Source organism: Mus caroli, unplaced genomic scaffold, assembly GCF_978045245.1.
Source record: "Mus caroli unplaced genomic scaffold, Mus_caroli_1 scaffold_6, whole genome shotgun sequence".
Taxonomy (NCBI): Eukaryota; Metazoa; Chordata; class Mammalia; order Rodentia; family Muridae; genus Mus; species Mus caroli.
In genome coordinates this window covers 8676145-8691857 of record NW_028227261.1, presented here as the reverse complement: position 1 = coordinate 8691857, position 15713 = coordinate 8676145, and the positions used below count along the sequence as shown (strand labels likewise).

Here is a 15713-nt window from a genome sequence, read left to right as displayed (position 1 = left end):
CTGCTTTAGAAGGCTCAGTTTAATGAAGAATGGATTCCTATTTCCTATCCATATAATTTCAGTGGAGCACAGGCTGTATGCTAGCCAGTTGGGACAGGAAGGATCAATGGGAACAGGTGTTTGAGAACTGGTCTTGATACTGTTGCTAGTATTAGAGGCTGTGATGTACAGCAGCTAACATCAGTAGTGGTAAGGTTGTTGTGACCTTTCTGTGGTTAGGGAGTTTAACAATTTCCTTTCCCCTTCCATAGGTACCATTGCATACCTGGAAGGAGAGAAGAATCTGAGACACAAGGAAAGCTCTGCAGTTGTTGTCCTAGCATTCCCATAGCAACTGAGGCAACTTACTCTGGATGTGGAACTCAGTTCTGACTTCTCTGTTTTTTAGAGAGACAGCTGCTAATTTATAGTAGTTGTTCATTATTTTGATGAAAGATAGATAGATAGATAGATAGATAGATAGATAGATAGATATTCACATTAAAATGTTCAGGCAAATAGATGTACCTAGAAAAAAATTATCTACTGAGGTAAACCAGACACAGGTGGAGAAATATGGAATATATTCACTTATGTGTGGATATTAGCCAATGCTAAGACAATGAACTTGATATTCATAGGCCCATTTTATTCAGAGATATTAAGTATAGAAAAGTTGACTTCAGAGCACACAGTGGCACCCAGATTCCCTGGTGGAAGTAAGTAAAATAGATTCCATGGATGGACTGGAGGCAGATGGGGATGTGAAAGGGAAAATGAGGTAGAGAGTGGGAGGGAAGTTAAGGTTGAAGGAGACAATGCTGAGAGACAGTTGGAATTGAGAGGGGCATTTGAGTGATGATATGGAAAACTACAGTGGTACATACTTCTTAAATGCTATAAAGACAATCAAAATTCAGTAACCTACTAATGGGGGTGAAGAAGTCCCAACTGACCTGGTATTTGCTTCAAATGAGCTTTCTAGTACACTACCTGAGTTTTATTTAATTGAGTTTTTGGCTAAGTGGGTCCCTTGGATCCATAAGCAATCTAGACACTTGCTAAGATAACTCTTTGTTCTGTAGAAATTGAGAGCAGTTCTCCATTACCACGCATGCCATCCAGAGAACTCATTGGACGTGGAGAAGTTGAACCTTCCTGACTATATAATATTGTCTTTGTTATGAGAAGTTACTAAACAGGCTAACAAAATAGAAATGTGAAAATCAACTTAGCTGCCTTCCAAGTGCTGGGATTAAAAGCATGTGTCACATCCTGTTCAGATACTTAATATGGGGGGAAGAGGGAAGGTTTCTGCTTTTTCCACAGAATGCTACAAGAGCATGCTAGCTTCCAATGTGAGAGGCTGACCTGTGACCTGTGAGTGCCCTGACAGTGGTGACCAGAAAGCTGTGTTGAGTGCACAAGAGAGGAAAAATCGGAGAGCAGCCACTTACAAACAGATAAAGAAACTTCCTATCTCCACCATGGGCTGCAGCAAGGAGTACCAACCTGGTGCCAACTTAAAACAAAAACAACTTAAAAAGCTGACTTGTGAAGCAAAACGACTGGTACAGAAAATGTACAAGATGCTTTCGTCAGAGACACGGTTTTTTTGCCATTCAGGCCAGCCCCTTATAGCTATGAAAGTTTGTGTATCTTACCTATATGCTTATTGTTAGATAATTTTAAGAGTTAAGATCGCCAATCTTGGCAAGTCTTTTTATATTCATTGTAATTCTTGTCAATTAACTAATTGTGTAGATCCTAATTTAGATAAGGAATCTATTGTTATGTTTTTGTAAGAGACCTGCTTATGTTTTGCTGCCTATTAGAGTTAGGAAATGATCCTTGGTTTAAAAATCTAGAAATGCAAACTTTAAAAAGGTATCTACCACAGCTTTAGATCAGCAGCTATGTACTGCCCATTTTGTTAAGGAAGTTTAAGACCTAAAGAGGAACCAGAGTAGATACTTAGAACTATAGATAGCTGAGTTACACCCATGCACACATATTTACAATGGCCTAGGGGAAAGGTGGACTACTAAAACTGGTTTTCAACCTCCCCCTGGCTCTCGACCTTGTTGTCCTCCCTTGTGGGGCCCCTATTGGGACTCCTAATATTGATTTCCTTCGGTCCTTGGGCATTTCAGAAATTGACCAGATTTGTTAAATCTCAAATTGATTCATCTCTTTCAAGCACATTTGTTTCAGTTCATTACCATCAGCTGGACGTTGGTGATAACAAGCAGGTTACTGGAGAAGAGGCAGACATGGATACCGCTTCATCACCCTCTTCTCGGGGAGAGAGACTCAATTTCCATAAAATGCTTAAGTAAGATCATTCCCCTCCCCCAAATTCGGCCATCAGTCTCATGCCACGAATCATTTATAGATTGCCTTAGTCTGTGCTTCCGACATGGTAATATATGTTCTCGCCACATTGGAAACTAAACAGTCATCCCAGGCTAGACACATCGAAAAATTGGAACTTGAAGCCGTCGCCCCTGAGAGTTGTAAGACTAAGTACTACACAGAGATTAGTCTAGAAGCTGTTAGACAGTCTCTGAGAGGCATGTCTGATTGCATGAAGGTTGAGTGCCCTAGGGTCCTTCCCCCAGGAAAAACGGCACGAGAGCAGGTCAGGGTTACTCTGGGTAAAAGTCTGTGGGCCTAAGAGTCAATCCTGTACATGGCCCCTAACATTGCACACTGGGGATCAGACCTCTACCTCTACCCACGGAGCTTGCTTTGTTCCTAAATCCCTTGGCTGGCCCAGGTTATACCCAACAGACTGGGACCATTAATTCAAGCCTCATAGATGACTTGTCCTTGTGTCCTTCGTGGTTTTAAGAGAATCACCCGGTGAGCAAACAGACTTTTAGGCGATCGTTAAAAACGTGGCTACAAATTTATTATACAATATGCCTTTATAAAAATATTAAAACGGCAAAAATATTAAAAAAAAAATATTAAAACGGGGGAGATGTTGGGAGCTATTAAGACAACTCTTGATCTCTAAATTGGGCCTCTCCCCCCAAGAAGAAAAAGGGGTCAAAAGCGGGACCGACACACCAATTCCAAGAATGTTCCAGCCCTACCGATTCCGAGAATGTTCCAGCCCTAAGCCATCGCCAAGGTCCTGACCACACCCTGATACCACCAAGTTCCTGCTTCCCCATGTAGCTGCCAAAAGAAAGAATTTCTATTGCCCCCCTCCCATAAGTACTTCTCCTTTTGCTTGTATTGCCCTACCCCTCCCACTGATAAGTATCTGTACTTCCCCTTTTGCTTGTGCATTTAAGCCTTGGGTCTTTCTCAAAATACGGGGCTTTGATACATTCCAAAAAAAAAAAAAAAAAAAAAAGCATGTGTCACCACTGCCTGGCTCAAAAAAGAATTTTTATTGAAGAGAAGTACTACAAATATAAGCAATGTTGTTAGCACCAGGTGCATCTGTGGACAGCTAGAAGTGTCTTTACACTTTTCGACCCAGTGAAGAGGCTCCTCATCTCTAGGCAACAGCACTGTTCCTGCATCTGTTGTCATGACACACACCATGGAATCACTCCCCTTTTACATGCTTCCCATCCTCATGTACTGAATAAAAGAGTCTTCCCCTGTCCCACAGCCCTTCTTCTTCTTACCTCTCACCCCCTCTCAGAGGCTGCTTCTGCCAATAAAACCTCCCCCGTGAGACCTGAGGCTTAGTGTGATTTGTCCGGGAGTTTGCCTGCCTTCTCTAAAAAATATGAAGAAGCCCTTTCTTTCACACAAATAATATCTCAGAATATATAAAAATTGAATATAGGAGAGAAACCCTATGAATAAGCCATGTGATAAAGCCATCCAATGTTATAAGTCATGAGAACAACAATACTGCAGAAAAATCCTGTTAAATGTATTCAGTTTGGTGACTTGCCTGCTCCCTTGAGTTCTGGGGGAAAAATGCTTGGCAGTCGAAAATATACATAACAGCCATGGCCAACTGAAAATAATGGGCTGGGCTCAGGAAACATGAACCATTCCCAGGTCATGGTGCTCCTTTTGGATGGGTGTTCCTTCCTTGTAGTTAGACCACTTGCTATAAACCAATCAGCTTAAAGGCCAATATTCCTTTACACTCTTACCCAATCACATAATGTTAAAGCTTAGAAAATCCCCCTTATGTTTTTCTTTTTGTCTTTTTCTTTTTTCTCCTTTATAAATGCCATTACCCAAGGGATCACTCTCCTATCTGGTTGTATCAGGTAGGTTTGTGGCCTAAGCTGGAGCTTCAATAAAAAACTCTCAAGCATCAGAGTTGTGATTCCTGGTGGTCTCTTTGGGGAATTTGAGATCTGGGCACAGTTGCACATTCAGCCTTTTACAAAAATGTTTCTGTGACATTCTGTCTTCACACAGGTCACCTTGATGACAGTCTGTTGTTCCCCAAGGTAATGGTTTTGATTTTTTTCCTGATTAAACTTCCCAAATTCTTTAGTTAAAAGGCTATACTACAACATAGTTTTAAAACTGCACATTACACTTGTGTAATTGTTGCCTGCACCCTACTGAGACCCTTGGGGTGGTGGAAAGAAGGCACAGAATCAAAGAAACAGATTCTGGGAATCAGGCAAGTGGCAAATGCAGACTTCTTTATTGCAAATACTGCACAAACTATTATACTCCCATCTAAGCCTGATCAAACATCGGGGGTCTTGAGCCGTGATGGCAGTTAAAAAAATTAGCTAATGAATGTTGTTATCAAAGGCATTTAGAAACTATCTAGGCTATCTATAAACAAGATACAGCAGAGGTTGACAATTTAGCTCTACATCAAAGAGCCACTGCTGATAAGACACCAACAACCTTACCATGGAGGTGGTTGAATGACCCACCCATTTGGATTGATTGTATATGACAACTGAAAACCAACAGGCATTAGAACAGCTAATCCAAGAGCAGCTGGTTGCTCAGCCTATAGAGTAATCCACCAGACCTTGGAATTCTCAGGCAGTTGTCATTTAAAAATATCTGGAAAAATGGAGGTTGTTGAGAGGTCTCAGAGCAATTAAAAAGGTTATTAAGCCAATGAGATCCTTGCAGCCAGGAATCCCATTGCATTCTCCTGGAAAGAATGTTTGATGAAATTAAAAAAAAAAAAATCTTGCCTTGCTGGGGATTGCAAATCGCCCCCGAAAAAGATACAAAGAGTGGATTCTATTAATTATCTAGGATACAGAATAAGTCTGCAAAAGGTTAGGCCACAAAAGGTGCAAATCAGGAAAAACCAGTTGAGGACTCTTAATGATTTTCAGAAGTTATTAGGAGATATTAACTGGCTGTGGCTTCCAATTGGCTTGGCCACTCAAGATCTAAGCAATTTGTTTCAAATTTATTACAAGGTGATAGAGATATAAATAGCCTGAAGAAATTAACAGCCAAGGATGAGAAGGACTTAGCTCAGGTAGAAAGGAAATTGCAGGATATACAACTAGTTTGTATTGTTCCAAAATGGCCTGCATCTTAGTTATCTTACCTTCTACTCATTCCCCTACAGGAATTTTCATGCAGAGGGAAGATTATGTATTAGAGTGGAAATTCTTAGCACATAAACAGAGTAGGAAATTAAAAACCTACAAGGAGATGGTTTCTGAATTGTCACTAAAAGTAAAACGAGACTTCAAAAATTAGTTGGGATGAATCCAACTGAAATCGTGGTACCTTTTTTTAATGCAGAGATGACTCATTATGGATAAAACATGAACGTTGGTAAAAAGTATGCAGTAATTTCTTGGAGAACCCTAAAAGCAAGTGACTTTTATAAAATGAACTACTTGGATTTTTCCTCATATTGTAAAAGCAATTCCAACATCTGGAGCCGCTACATTTTACACTGAGGCTAATAAGAAAAGGCAGAAGATTTAAGTAAGGTGGCTGATTGTTCCTAGAAATCAGTTCAAAAATCTTAATTATGTGAAATATTCATGGTGTTCTCAGATTTTCAAGAGTCTTAATATAGTAACTGACTCTCAATATACAGAAAGGGTTATTTTACACAGAGACTGCTGATCTTATTTAGGATGATTCTGAATTGACTTCACTATTTATTCAACTACAATAAATAATCAGAAATAAGAGTAATTGACTATATATAAGACATATAAGATCCCATACAGGTCTGCCAGGCTCTCTGGCACAGGGTAATAATGAAATTGACCAGTTATTTATAGGAAGTGTACTCAGGGCTTTGGAATTTCATTAAACAACAACAACAATACCATTTTAACAGCAAAGGTTTCAAGAAAGTATTCTCTATCACAAGAAAAGGCTGTCTCTTCCAAACGCTGATGCCATTGCACACACTAGCAAGATTTTGCTGAAAGGACCCAGATAGAGCTCTTTCTTGTGAGACTATGCCGGGGCCTAGCAAACACAGAAGTGGATGCTCACAGTCAGCTATTGGATGGATCACAGGGCCCCCAATGGAGGAGCTAGAGAAAGTACCCAAGGAGCTAAAGGGATCTGCAACCCTATAGGTGGAAAAACATTATGAACTAACCAGTACCCCTGAGCTCTTGACTCTAGCTGCATATGTATCAAAAGATGGCCTAGTCGGCCATCACTGGAAAGAGAGGCCCATTGGTCATGCAAACTTTATATGCCTCAGTACAGGGGAATGCCAGGGCCAAAAAGTGGGAGTGGGTGGGTAGGGGAGTGGGGGGGAGTGTATGGGGGACTTTTGGGATAGCATTGGAAATGTAAATGAGGAAAATACCTAATAAAAATATAAAAAAAGAAAAAAAGAAAAGGCAGTCTCTGCTTCTGTGTCTCTTTCATATTGTATTAGAAGTTCTAGCTCAAGCAATAAGGCAACTAAAAGAAATCAAGGGGATACAATTTGGAAAGAAAGAAATAGTGAGTTTTCTATTTTTGGCTAATATGATAGTATATATAAGTGAGCCAAAAAAATCCTTCCAGAAATTACATTGATAAACTTTGTAGCAAAGTGTCTGCATACACAATTGACTTGAAGAAATCATTAGCTCTGCTCCACACAAAGTGATAAACAGGCTGAAAAGAAGTTAGGGAAACAGAACACATTATATTAGCCACAAACAAAATAAAATACATTCATCTACCTCTAACTAAGCAAGTAAAAAAGTGAAAGACAAGAAATTCAAGTATCTTAAGAAAGAAACAGAAAGCTACCAGAAGGTGGAAAAATCACCCTTGCTCATGTATAAATGGAATAGGCACATGAATATGTCCATCTTACCAAAAAGCAATATAGAGATTCAGGGCAATTCCCATCAAAATTCCAGAAAAAAATTTCACAGAACTTTAAAGAAAAAATTCTCAACTTCATATGGAAAAGAAAAAAAACAAAACAAAACACAGGATAGATAAAATATTCCTCAACAACAACAACAACAACAAAACTTCTGGAGGTATCAATATCTGTATCTTTAAGCTGTACAGCAGAAAAATAGTAATAAAAATTTGTACAGTACTGGTATAGAACTAGATAGGTGAACCAATGGAATTCAATAGAACACCCAATAATAAACACAGTCACCTACAGGTACTTAAATTTTGACAAAGAAGCTAAAACCATACAATGAAAGTGGAGAGCATCTTCTATGAATGATTCTGGTCTAACTGGATGTTTTCATGTTGGAAATGCATATAGATCCATATTTATCCCCCTGCATATCACTCAAGTCCAAATGAATCAAAGACCTCATTATAAATCTATACACAATCTAATAGAACAAAAAGTGGGGAATAGCCTTGAACTCATTGGAATAGGAAACAACTTCCTAAACAGAACACTCATGGCTCTGAAACTAACGTCAAGAATTTTTAATAAAAGGAACCTCATGAATGTGAAACGCTTCTGTAAGTCGAAAGACACCATCTTCAGGATCCCTATAGATTAGGCAAAGATCTTCACTACTTCTACATCAAATAGATAAGGATTCCTGCTACTAAGTAGAATGAGGGGAGACTTGTGTTAGAGGTTACTGAGAGAAGAGGAAGGGCTGATATTGTAATCTAATGTGAATAAATAACTTCAATCTAAAAGATACACATGAAGAATAGGAAGACATTCATTGACATGGAAAACAGAATAGAAACATGACATGTGAATATGCACATACTACTTGCAACATGGAATGAGGAGTGTCTAAAAAAAAAGAAAGATGAATTGTCTTACTTTTACAATAAATTACAATTATAGCAAATAGCGTGTAGTATGTTTATTAACATACATAGAGATATGAATAAAATGGTGATCTCGTCATTCATATGCACAGTTCAGTAAATTATAAACCACCTAATATTTATTCTTTTTTTTTTTCTTGTTGTCTCCCGGGAACACCCCGCAGACACAATTTTATTCTTTATAGAAACAAAGTCATTCCCTAGCACCCTCCCTTGTCTTTGTCCACAGCAAAATAAATAGCTGTTCCCTCTAGAGTGGTGACAGCTGTCCGGGGGTGGGGTGTCCAGCAGAGATGAAGAACTCGATGGAAGGCCTTAGTCCTGGCTCTCAGAGTCAGCTGTCATCCTCCTCCTCAGACTCTCCCTCAGACTCAGGCGCGCTCTCAGGCAGGTCATCGCCCATCTGCTGGAATCGTCCCGACTGGGCGTCCCACATATATTTGATGATCACTTTGAATTCAGCCATCTCATACCCAAACAGCTTCAGGATACGGGCCTACTCTGGGGTCAGCACGTCACCCTCTTTGCATACTTCATAGTCAGACAGCAGGGTCACCACACCTTTCTTGAGGGCAGTGGGCAGCCCAAGCTGCCTCAGCTGTGGCTCCATGGAGTGAGGGAATTGCTTCAGGGGCCCTGGATCCAGGCTCACAGTTAGCGTTGCTTTGTTTACCGCTCGAGCAAAATCCATTTCTGTATACTTTGTGAACCACTCATTCACCTCCTCCTTCGTGCTGTTGGTAAAAAGCAGCCCAACTTCACCTCTCAACTTCTTGCTGACCTGATGTAGGTTGTCTTTGTATTCATCAGATGGGCTTCGACCCAAGGCCACCATCATCACCTTGTTTTTGCCAAAGAACATCCGGCTGTGCTTCCAGGCGTTCCGGATGTCCTTCAGCTTGCTGTTCCTCATGTTGGCCACAGAGAAGATGAAAAGGTACTTGTAGGTGTCCACACATTTCCGAAGCTCTTCTATCAGGTTCTGCTTCAGTTCCAAGCCTTTCTTGGCAGTTTTTGTTAAGGAAACTTTCTTGTCTCGCTTGGATTTGGGCATCGCGGCAAAGGCACGTGCGGCAGAAGACCGGGTGGCCCATCAGGCTAATATTTATTCTTATATAGAAAGTCAATTACATGGTCATTAGGAAAATCTTGAAAATAATAAATGTTGAATAGGAAAATAATATTTAAATTAGTTTCATACAGAATTGATTATAGAGACAGAAAAAAAAGTGCCATATTTTTTCCATATATTTTCAACGATTTTTTTTTTTAATTTTAGCTGAGGTTTACCTCTTTACAGAGCATATGTGTATACACTCTGTGCTGTTGCTAACTGGACTCAGATACAGGCATCAGATGTCCCAAACTGACATTTAGGGTGATTGTCAGCCACCATGGGGGTTGGGTATTGAACCAGTTTTCTATTTAAAAGAAAGCAACTCTATTAACTGGTACATCATCACAACAGCCCTCCAAGAGAATGTGCCCATGTCAATCCTAGTCTCCTGGAGCCTGATCATCCCTTTCTCAAAACCTGAAGAATACCTGGAACTTTGTGATAGTCTCCTTTCACTGCACCTGCCAAGGTTCTTATTCAATAAAACAAACCAAAACCAATCAACAAGCCAGGCGGTGGTGGTGCACGCCTTTAATCCCAGCACTTGAGAGGCAGAGGCAGTCAGATTTCTGAGTTCAAGGCCAGCCTGGTATACAAAGTGATTTCTAGGACAGCTAGGCCTATACAGAGAAACCCTGTCTCGAAGAAAAGTAAAAATAATTAAATAAAATAAACAACAACAACAAAAAACCAAAAACAAAAAAAAAAACCCCAATCAACAACACACCACCTTAGCCATGTGTGCATGTGTAACCTCCTTCAGCCTAGGCAGGCTGGTTCAGACTGTTTACCACTGAGGCAGGGCCACCTGCTGTGCTGCTTCTCCACTCTACTAGTTTCCTTTGATGTGACACTGTGAGGCTGAACCGGTTCTCCAAGATTTTCTGGAGTTAACTGCAAACTGTGAAATTGGTGAATTTCTGCTAAAAGGCTGTTTTGACAACTTCACATCTCTACATCAAGAAACTTGGCATGACTGGGGATGGGTTTCTCTCTTTATAAGCGCAGACTTTTTTATTAAACATTCGAACCTTGAGCAGACTAGCATGTCTTGGTTCCATTATTTCTCGACCCGCCTAGGTTGCCTCTTCTCTTTCAGCTCCAGGTTGCCTCCCAGGCTTGAACCTGGACATCAGAGAGTCACAGGCCAGCCCCAACATGCATGAGAACAATGCATTTTTGGATGGAGACAAAAGACAGAATTTTTCAAATAGTTACCTGATTAGTATTATTTAAAAATTCACATGTATTGTTATATTAATTATAATGTTTTTTCAAACTATAAAACATTCTGACCTATTATCATCACACAGGATCATACCTAGGGTATTTTTTTTTCACAAGCTAAGGTATAACATTAATAAATCAGAATATGAGAACAAATTAATGAATGCTGTATTTATATCAGACAGTTCATATATTTCAGGTTCAATATTAATACAGAGTGTTTTGTTGGTTAATAAATATTTATATAATGATAAATATAAAGACAGCTAAAACTTAAAAAAAATTGCTAAAATATTATTTAAGATTCAATCAAAACTCCAGTAGTCCGTATGGGACGAATATCTAAAAAGCTCCCAGTGGATGTATAATCTCCAATGGCAAAGAATCTGACTAGCACAGTGATTAAATAGCAGAGTTAAAAACCATGGGTGGATGTGAATTCTATCAGCTTTGAACCTGCCACCAAAGAAATATAACCATGTTTGCAACTGACCAGTCCATCCTCTAAGAAAGTATTACATAAGAATCCAGGCAACAATAAGATGAATAAAAAAAAAAAATCAGGATACGCCACACTTACATGGTCAGCAATTTAACAACACAGTTATGAAATGCACACTAGGATTTGAGGATCAGTGCTCTTATGAGCAGCAGAGTAAGGGATTTCAATCATTCTCCAGTTTCTGTCCGTCCACTAGCCTAGCAGCTTCTGTGACCTTGGAGTGTCCAAGTCTTCTGGTTTGCAGTTCCTGCCACTGCTCTGGTGACTGAAATTTTCCCCAAGGCGTAACTTGGGGACAACTGCAGAGGAAGGGAATTTTCACATGGCTGTGTAGACCCCAGGAAGTATTCTCTAGTCCTAGTTCCACACCATGCAGCTCCAAACTCCTACTGACAGGGATGGGCTGATGATCCCACTCTCTTCCTTCTGGCCCTCAGTCCCTCTTCTGAGTTCTCCTGTAACAAAATCAATTTCAACCCAGGAATAACTCTACCTGCTCCATTTGTTTCCCATCCCCAGGCTGTCCCATCAGTTGTCCTGAAGCTGAAGAGAAGTTTCCTTTCCCTGCAAGGTACTGACATAGACCTAGTGGGTTCCTTAAAATCTAGACGCTGGAAGTTCTAGAAATGCCCATCAGGCTCCTATAGTGTGGCTCTTATTATTTACCTTACAATGCTCTTCCACAAATAGTTAATGTTCCAAATCCAGTGAGCTTCTGTCTCCATGTTCTTCAAACATGGTATGGCTAATTATACCAAGCCAAGGACTTGCATCTTTATCAATATACACATGCTAGCTTCCACACAACTCAAACAGAGTCTACCTGGACCTATTTTGTCAACCATCACCATATGCTTGCAGTACCATAGATAAGAAGTGTGTGTATAAATGGTTATACAATGAATATTGTGTGAGGGGTACAAGGTAAGATGTGTCTTCATTGTGTACTTCTAGAAATTTTTCCATGAACCTGGAAGTCACTTCAGATCTGGGTAATGATCACTCAGTCATTAAGCAGTGAGGCCGAAATCCACTGAACATGTGCAATGCGAATCAAGAGACTGTCCAACTGGTTGCAATTTCCAGACTAGTAAGAGCTACTCAAGCCACCTAATTTTAATTTGCCTGGTATGTGAGTTTCAACATCCCTAAAGAAGCAATTGGCAGAAAATACTAATTATCATCTGAAATCAAGGGCCAGTATCCTTGAAATCTATGAAGCCATGCTTTCATGTATTTTTCTATATTTTTCTCTCATACTTCCTTAAATTCAAGAGTTATTTCTGAGGCTCTGAAGGCATCTACATATTTCCTTTTTTGAGCCTTTTTATCTTAACCTAGTAATACTTGCCTGGAACATTGAACTGAATTTTACCTATTTCAGTTAACACAAATCACCATATGTAAAACAGTGTTTCTAACTCTTTTAATGCTAAACACGGACATTGAATTCAAATTATTTTTAGGTGGGCAGACTACCCTGCAGTTCAATGATTTCTCAGTTTTAAGACAATTGGAAAAATGTGTTTTCCTATGCTTTTAAGCAACCACTATGACAGGGTCATTACATCCCAAAGAGATTGTTATCCACCAGTTGAAAATCATTACTATTAACTTTATGATATAGGTTTGCAAAAATATTCATGACTTCTGCGTATGTTTTATGTGAGGCATTTCCTGGGAAGATGCTACATATATTCATCTGAGTATCCCAAGTGCAAGTTAAAAACAACCAAAGCAAACTTGTCGATTCTTTCAGCTTTATTGGAGTTAGTTACAGGACAATAGGAAAGGAGTTGTTGACCAGATCACAAGAAACTCAGAGTCACTTGTAATCCTAACAAGCATTTGAGAAGAATTATGATTACTGGATACTCGAAGCACACTTCACATCTATAAGCATATTTATAGGATAAAGAATATGCAGTCTGAGTGGCTCAGTTTGCCAGATACTCTTTTAAGTATAACTTTTCTTAATTGGATCATTTAAATTAAATATACAGAATGTTATCAGTTTTACTAGATATTTTGAGGATTGCATTAAAGACCTTACATAGTTTCCTTTTTGAAATGGATTATTTCTGTCTCAATGAAAGTGTTACACAATACTATCTTCTGACTTCCAACTTGTCTTCATCTTGTAATATTTGAGGGTGAACAAGTAAAAAAAAACTTGTGTCATGAAAAGCTTTCTACATTTTCACATGTTCAGAGTTTCTCCCTGCATAAATAGTTGACATTATCTAAGATTTGAACATTGCATGAAAATTTTCATAAGATTTTCATAATCATACTAATTCTCTAGTGTGGAGCCTCAAGTGTTGTCAAGAATACACCGTGAATAAAACATATGCCACATTTTCCCCAACAGAAATACTTTCCCCTAAAAAGTTCTTAGATGTTCTCTCTATCCTGAAGTGAAGTCAAAGATATTTCTTCATACAATGCATGCGTTAAGTTTCTAGCCTGTAAGTATTCACTGTTACAGTCTAGGAACTAGGCCAAAAGGAAAGGATTCATACCTACAATATATTTGAAAAGTTTGTCTTCTCTAAGTATTCTCTAATGAATTTTAAGATGATGTATCTTGGTAAAGGATTGTCTCGTTCTCTTCATTTATAAATATTCTCTACTGTATGAAAAAATTCATGATTTCTCAGACTGACATTGTGAGTATTGTATTTGTCACATACAAACTATTTGTAAGGTTTCTCTCCTGTATGAATTTTCTGATGATATTTAAGATGGGATTTTTTGGTAAAGCATTTGTCACATTCACTGCATTTATAAGGTTTCTCTCCTGTATGAATTCTCTGATGAATCCTCAGACTGCCTTTCAAAGTAAAGGATTTGTCACATTCACTGCATTTATAAGGTTTCTCTCCTGTATGAATTCTCTGATGAGATCTCAAAATAAATTTCTGGGTAAAGCATTTGTCACATTCACTGCATTTGTAAGGTTTCTCTCCTGTATGAATTCTCTGATGAATTCTCAGATTGCCTTTTACAGTAAAGCATTTGTCACATTCACTGCATTTGTAAGGTTTCTCTCCTGTATGAATTCTCTGATGAATTCTCAGACTGCCTTTTTCAGTAAAGCATTTGTCACATTCACTGCATTTGTAAGGTTTCTCTCCTTTATGAATTCTCTGATGAATATTAAGATGGGATTTGTGGGTAAAGCATTTGTCACATTCACTACATTTGTAAGGTTTCTCTCCTGTATGAATTCTCTGATGACATCTCAAAATAAATTTCTGGGTAAAGCATTTGTCACACTCACTGCATTTGTAAGGTTTTTCTCCTGTATGAATTCTCTGATGAATTCTCAGATTGCCTTTTACAGTAAAGCATTTGTCACACTCACTGCATTTGTAAGGTTTCTCTCCTGTATGAATTCTCTGATGAATTCTCTGATGGCCTTTTTCAGTGAAGCATTTGTCACATTCACTGCATTTGTAAGGTTTCTCTCCTGTATGAATTCGCTGATGAATTCTCAGATGGCCTTTTTCAGTGAAGCATTTGTCACATTCACTGCATTGGTAAGGTTTCTCTTCTGTATGAATTCTCTGATGAGATCTCAAAATACATTTTTGGGTAAAGCATTTGTCACATTCACTGCATTGGTAAGGTTTCTCTCCTGTATGAATTCTCTGATGAATTCTCAGACTGCCTTTTTCGGTAAAGCATTTGTCACATTCACTGCATTTGTAAGGTTTCTCTCCTGTATGAATTCTCTGATGCCTTCTCAGTTTGCCTTTTTCAGTAAAGCATTTGTCACATTCACTGCATTTATAAGGTTTCTCTCCTGTATGAATTCTCTGATGAATATTAAGATGGGATATTTGAGTAAAGCATTTGTCACATTCACTACATTTGTAAGGTTTCTCTCCTTTATGAATTCTCTGATGAATTCTCAGACGGCCTTTTTCGGTAAAGCATTTGTCACATTCACTGCATTTGTAAGGTTTCTCTCCTGTATGAATTCTCTGATGAATTCTCAGACTGCCTTTTTCGGTAAAGCATTTGTCACATTCACTGCATTTGTAAGGTTTCTCTCCTGCATGAATTTTCTGATGAATATTAAGATGGGATTTTTGGGAAAAGCATTTGTCCCATTCAGTACATTTGTGAGGTGTATAATAGGAGGATTCTAGAATCACACTGCTAAGCTTGTTCCATTTAGAAGACTTCTCTTGAATATTCATGTGTTCAAGAACAATGTACTGGCTGTCTTGATCCATGACCTTCTCATACTTTCCATGTATGCAATGATTTTCTGAAAAAAAAAAAAAAAAAACAACGAATGAAAAATAAAGGCAATTAGAGGTGACATGAATTACTTATATGAGGAGTAAGGGACTCAATAATCAGTGATCTCATGGATTCCTACTCTCAAGAGAGGTTTTCCATTCTCTCTCTCTCTCTCGAATCATTACATGTATCCTAAGAAGAACCCCAAATATGATTTATATCAAATGTCTGGAAATGATAATAGCCTGCTAAATGTTATTTTCAAATTGGACAGCATACCCTCCTCAAATATAATGACCCAGAATTGCTCCTGTCTTAAGGAAAAAGAGGGACAAAGAATGGAAAAGAGACTGAAGGTAAGGCCATCTGGATATCTCAGAGCATTTACATAAACACATAGTAGGAAAACTCAAAGAAAGAAAC

At 38.7% G+C, this 15713-nt stretch overlaps 1 protein-coding gene and 1 pseudogene across 4 annotated transcripts in view; both read right to left on the bottom strand.

Annotated features, from left to right (window-relative positions):
- Positions 1 to 8470: 8470 nt before the first annotated feature.
- LOC147004056 (mRNA turnover protein 4 homolog pseudogene) lies at positions 8471 to 9282 on the bottom strand (annotated as a pseudogene).
- A 4450-nt stretch (positions 9283 to 13732) lies between these two features.
- The window catches only part of LOC110288391 (uncharacterized), a 125033-nt gene continuing 123052 nt past the window's right edge, over positions 13733 to 15713 (bottom strand). For 2 of the 4 annotated variants that reach the window (XM_085838605.1, XM_085838606.1), the window contains one exon: positions 13733 to 15315. In XM_085838605.1, coding sequence (XP_085694731.1) covers positions 13733 to 15315 — 1583 coding nt within the window. The remainder of the gene's footprint in view (positions 15316 to 15713) is intronic. The other 2 variants (XM_085838607.1, XM_085838604.1) reach the window with 2 other exon arrangements.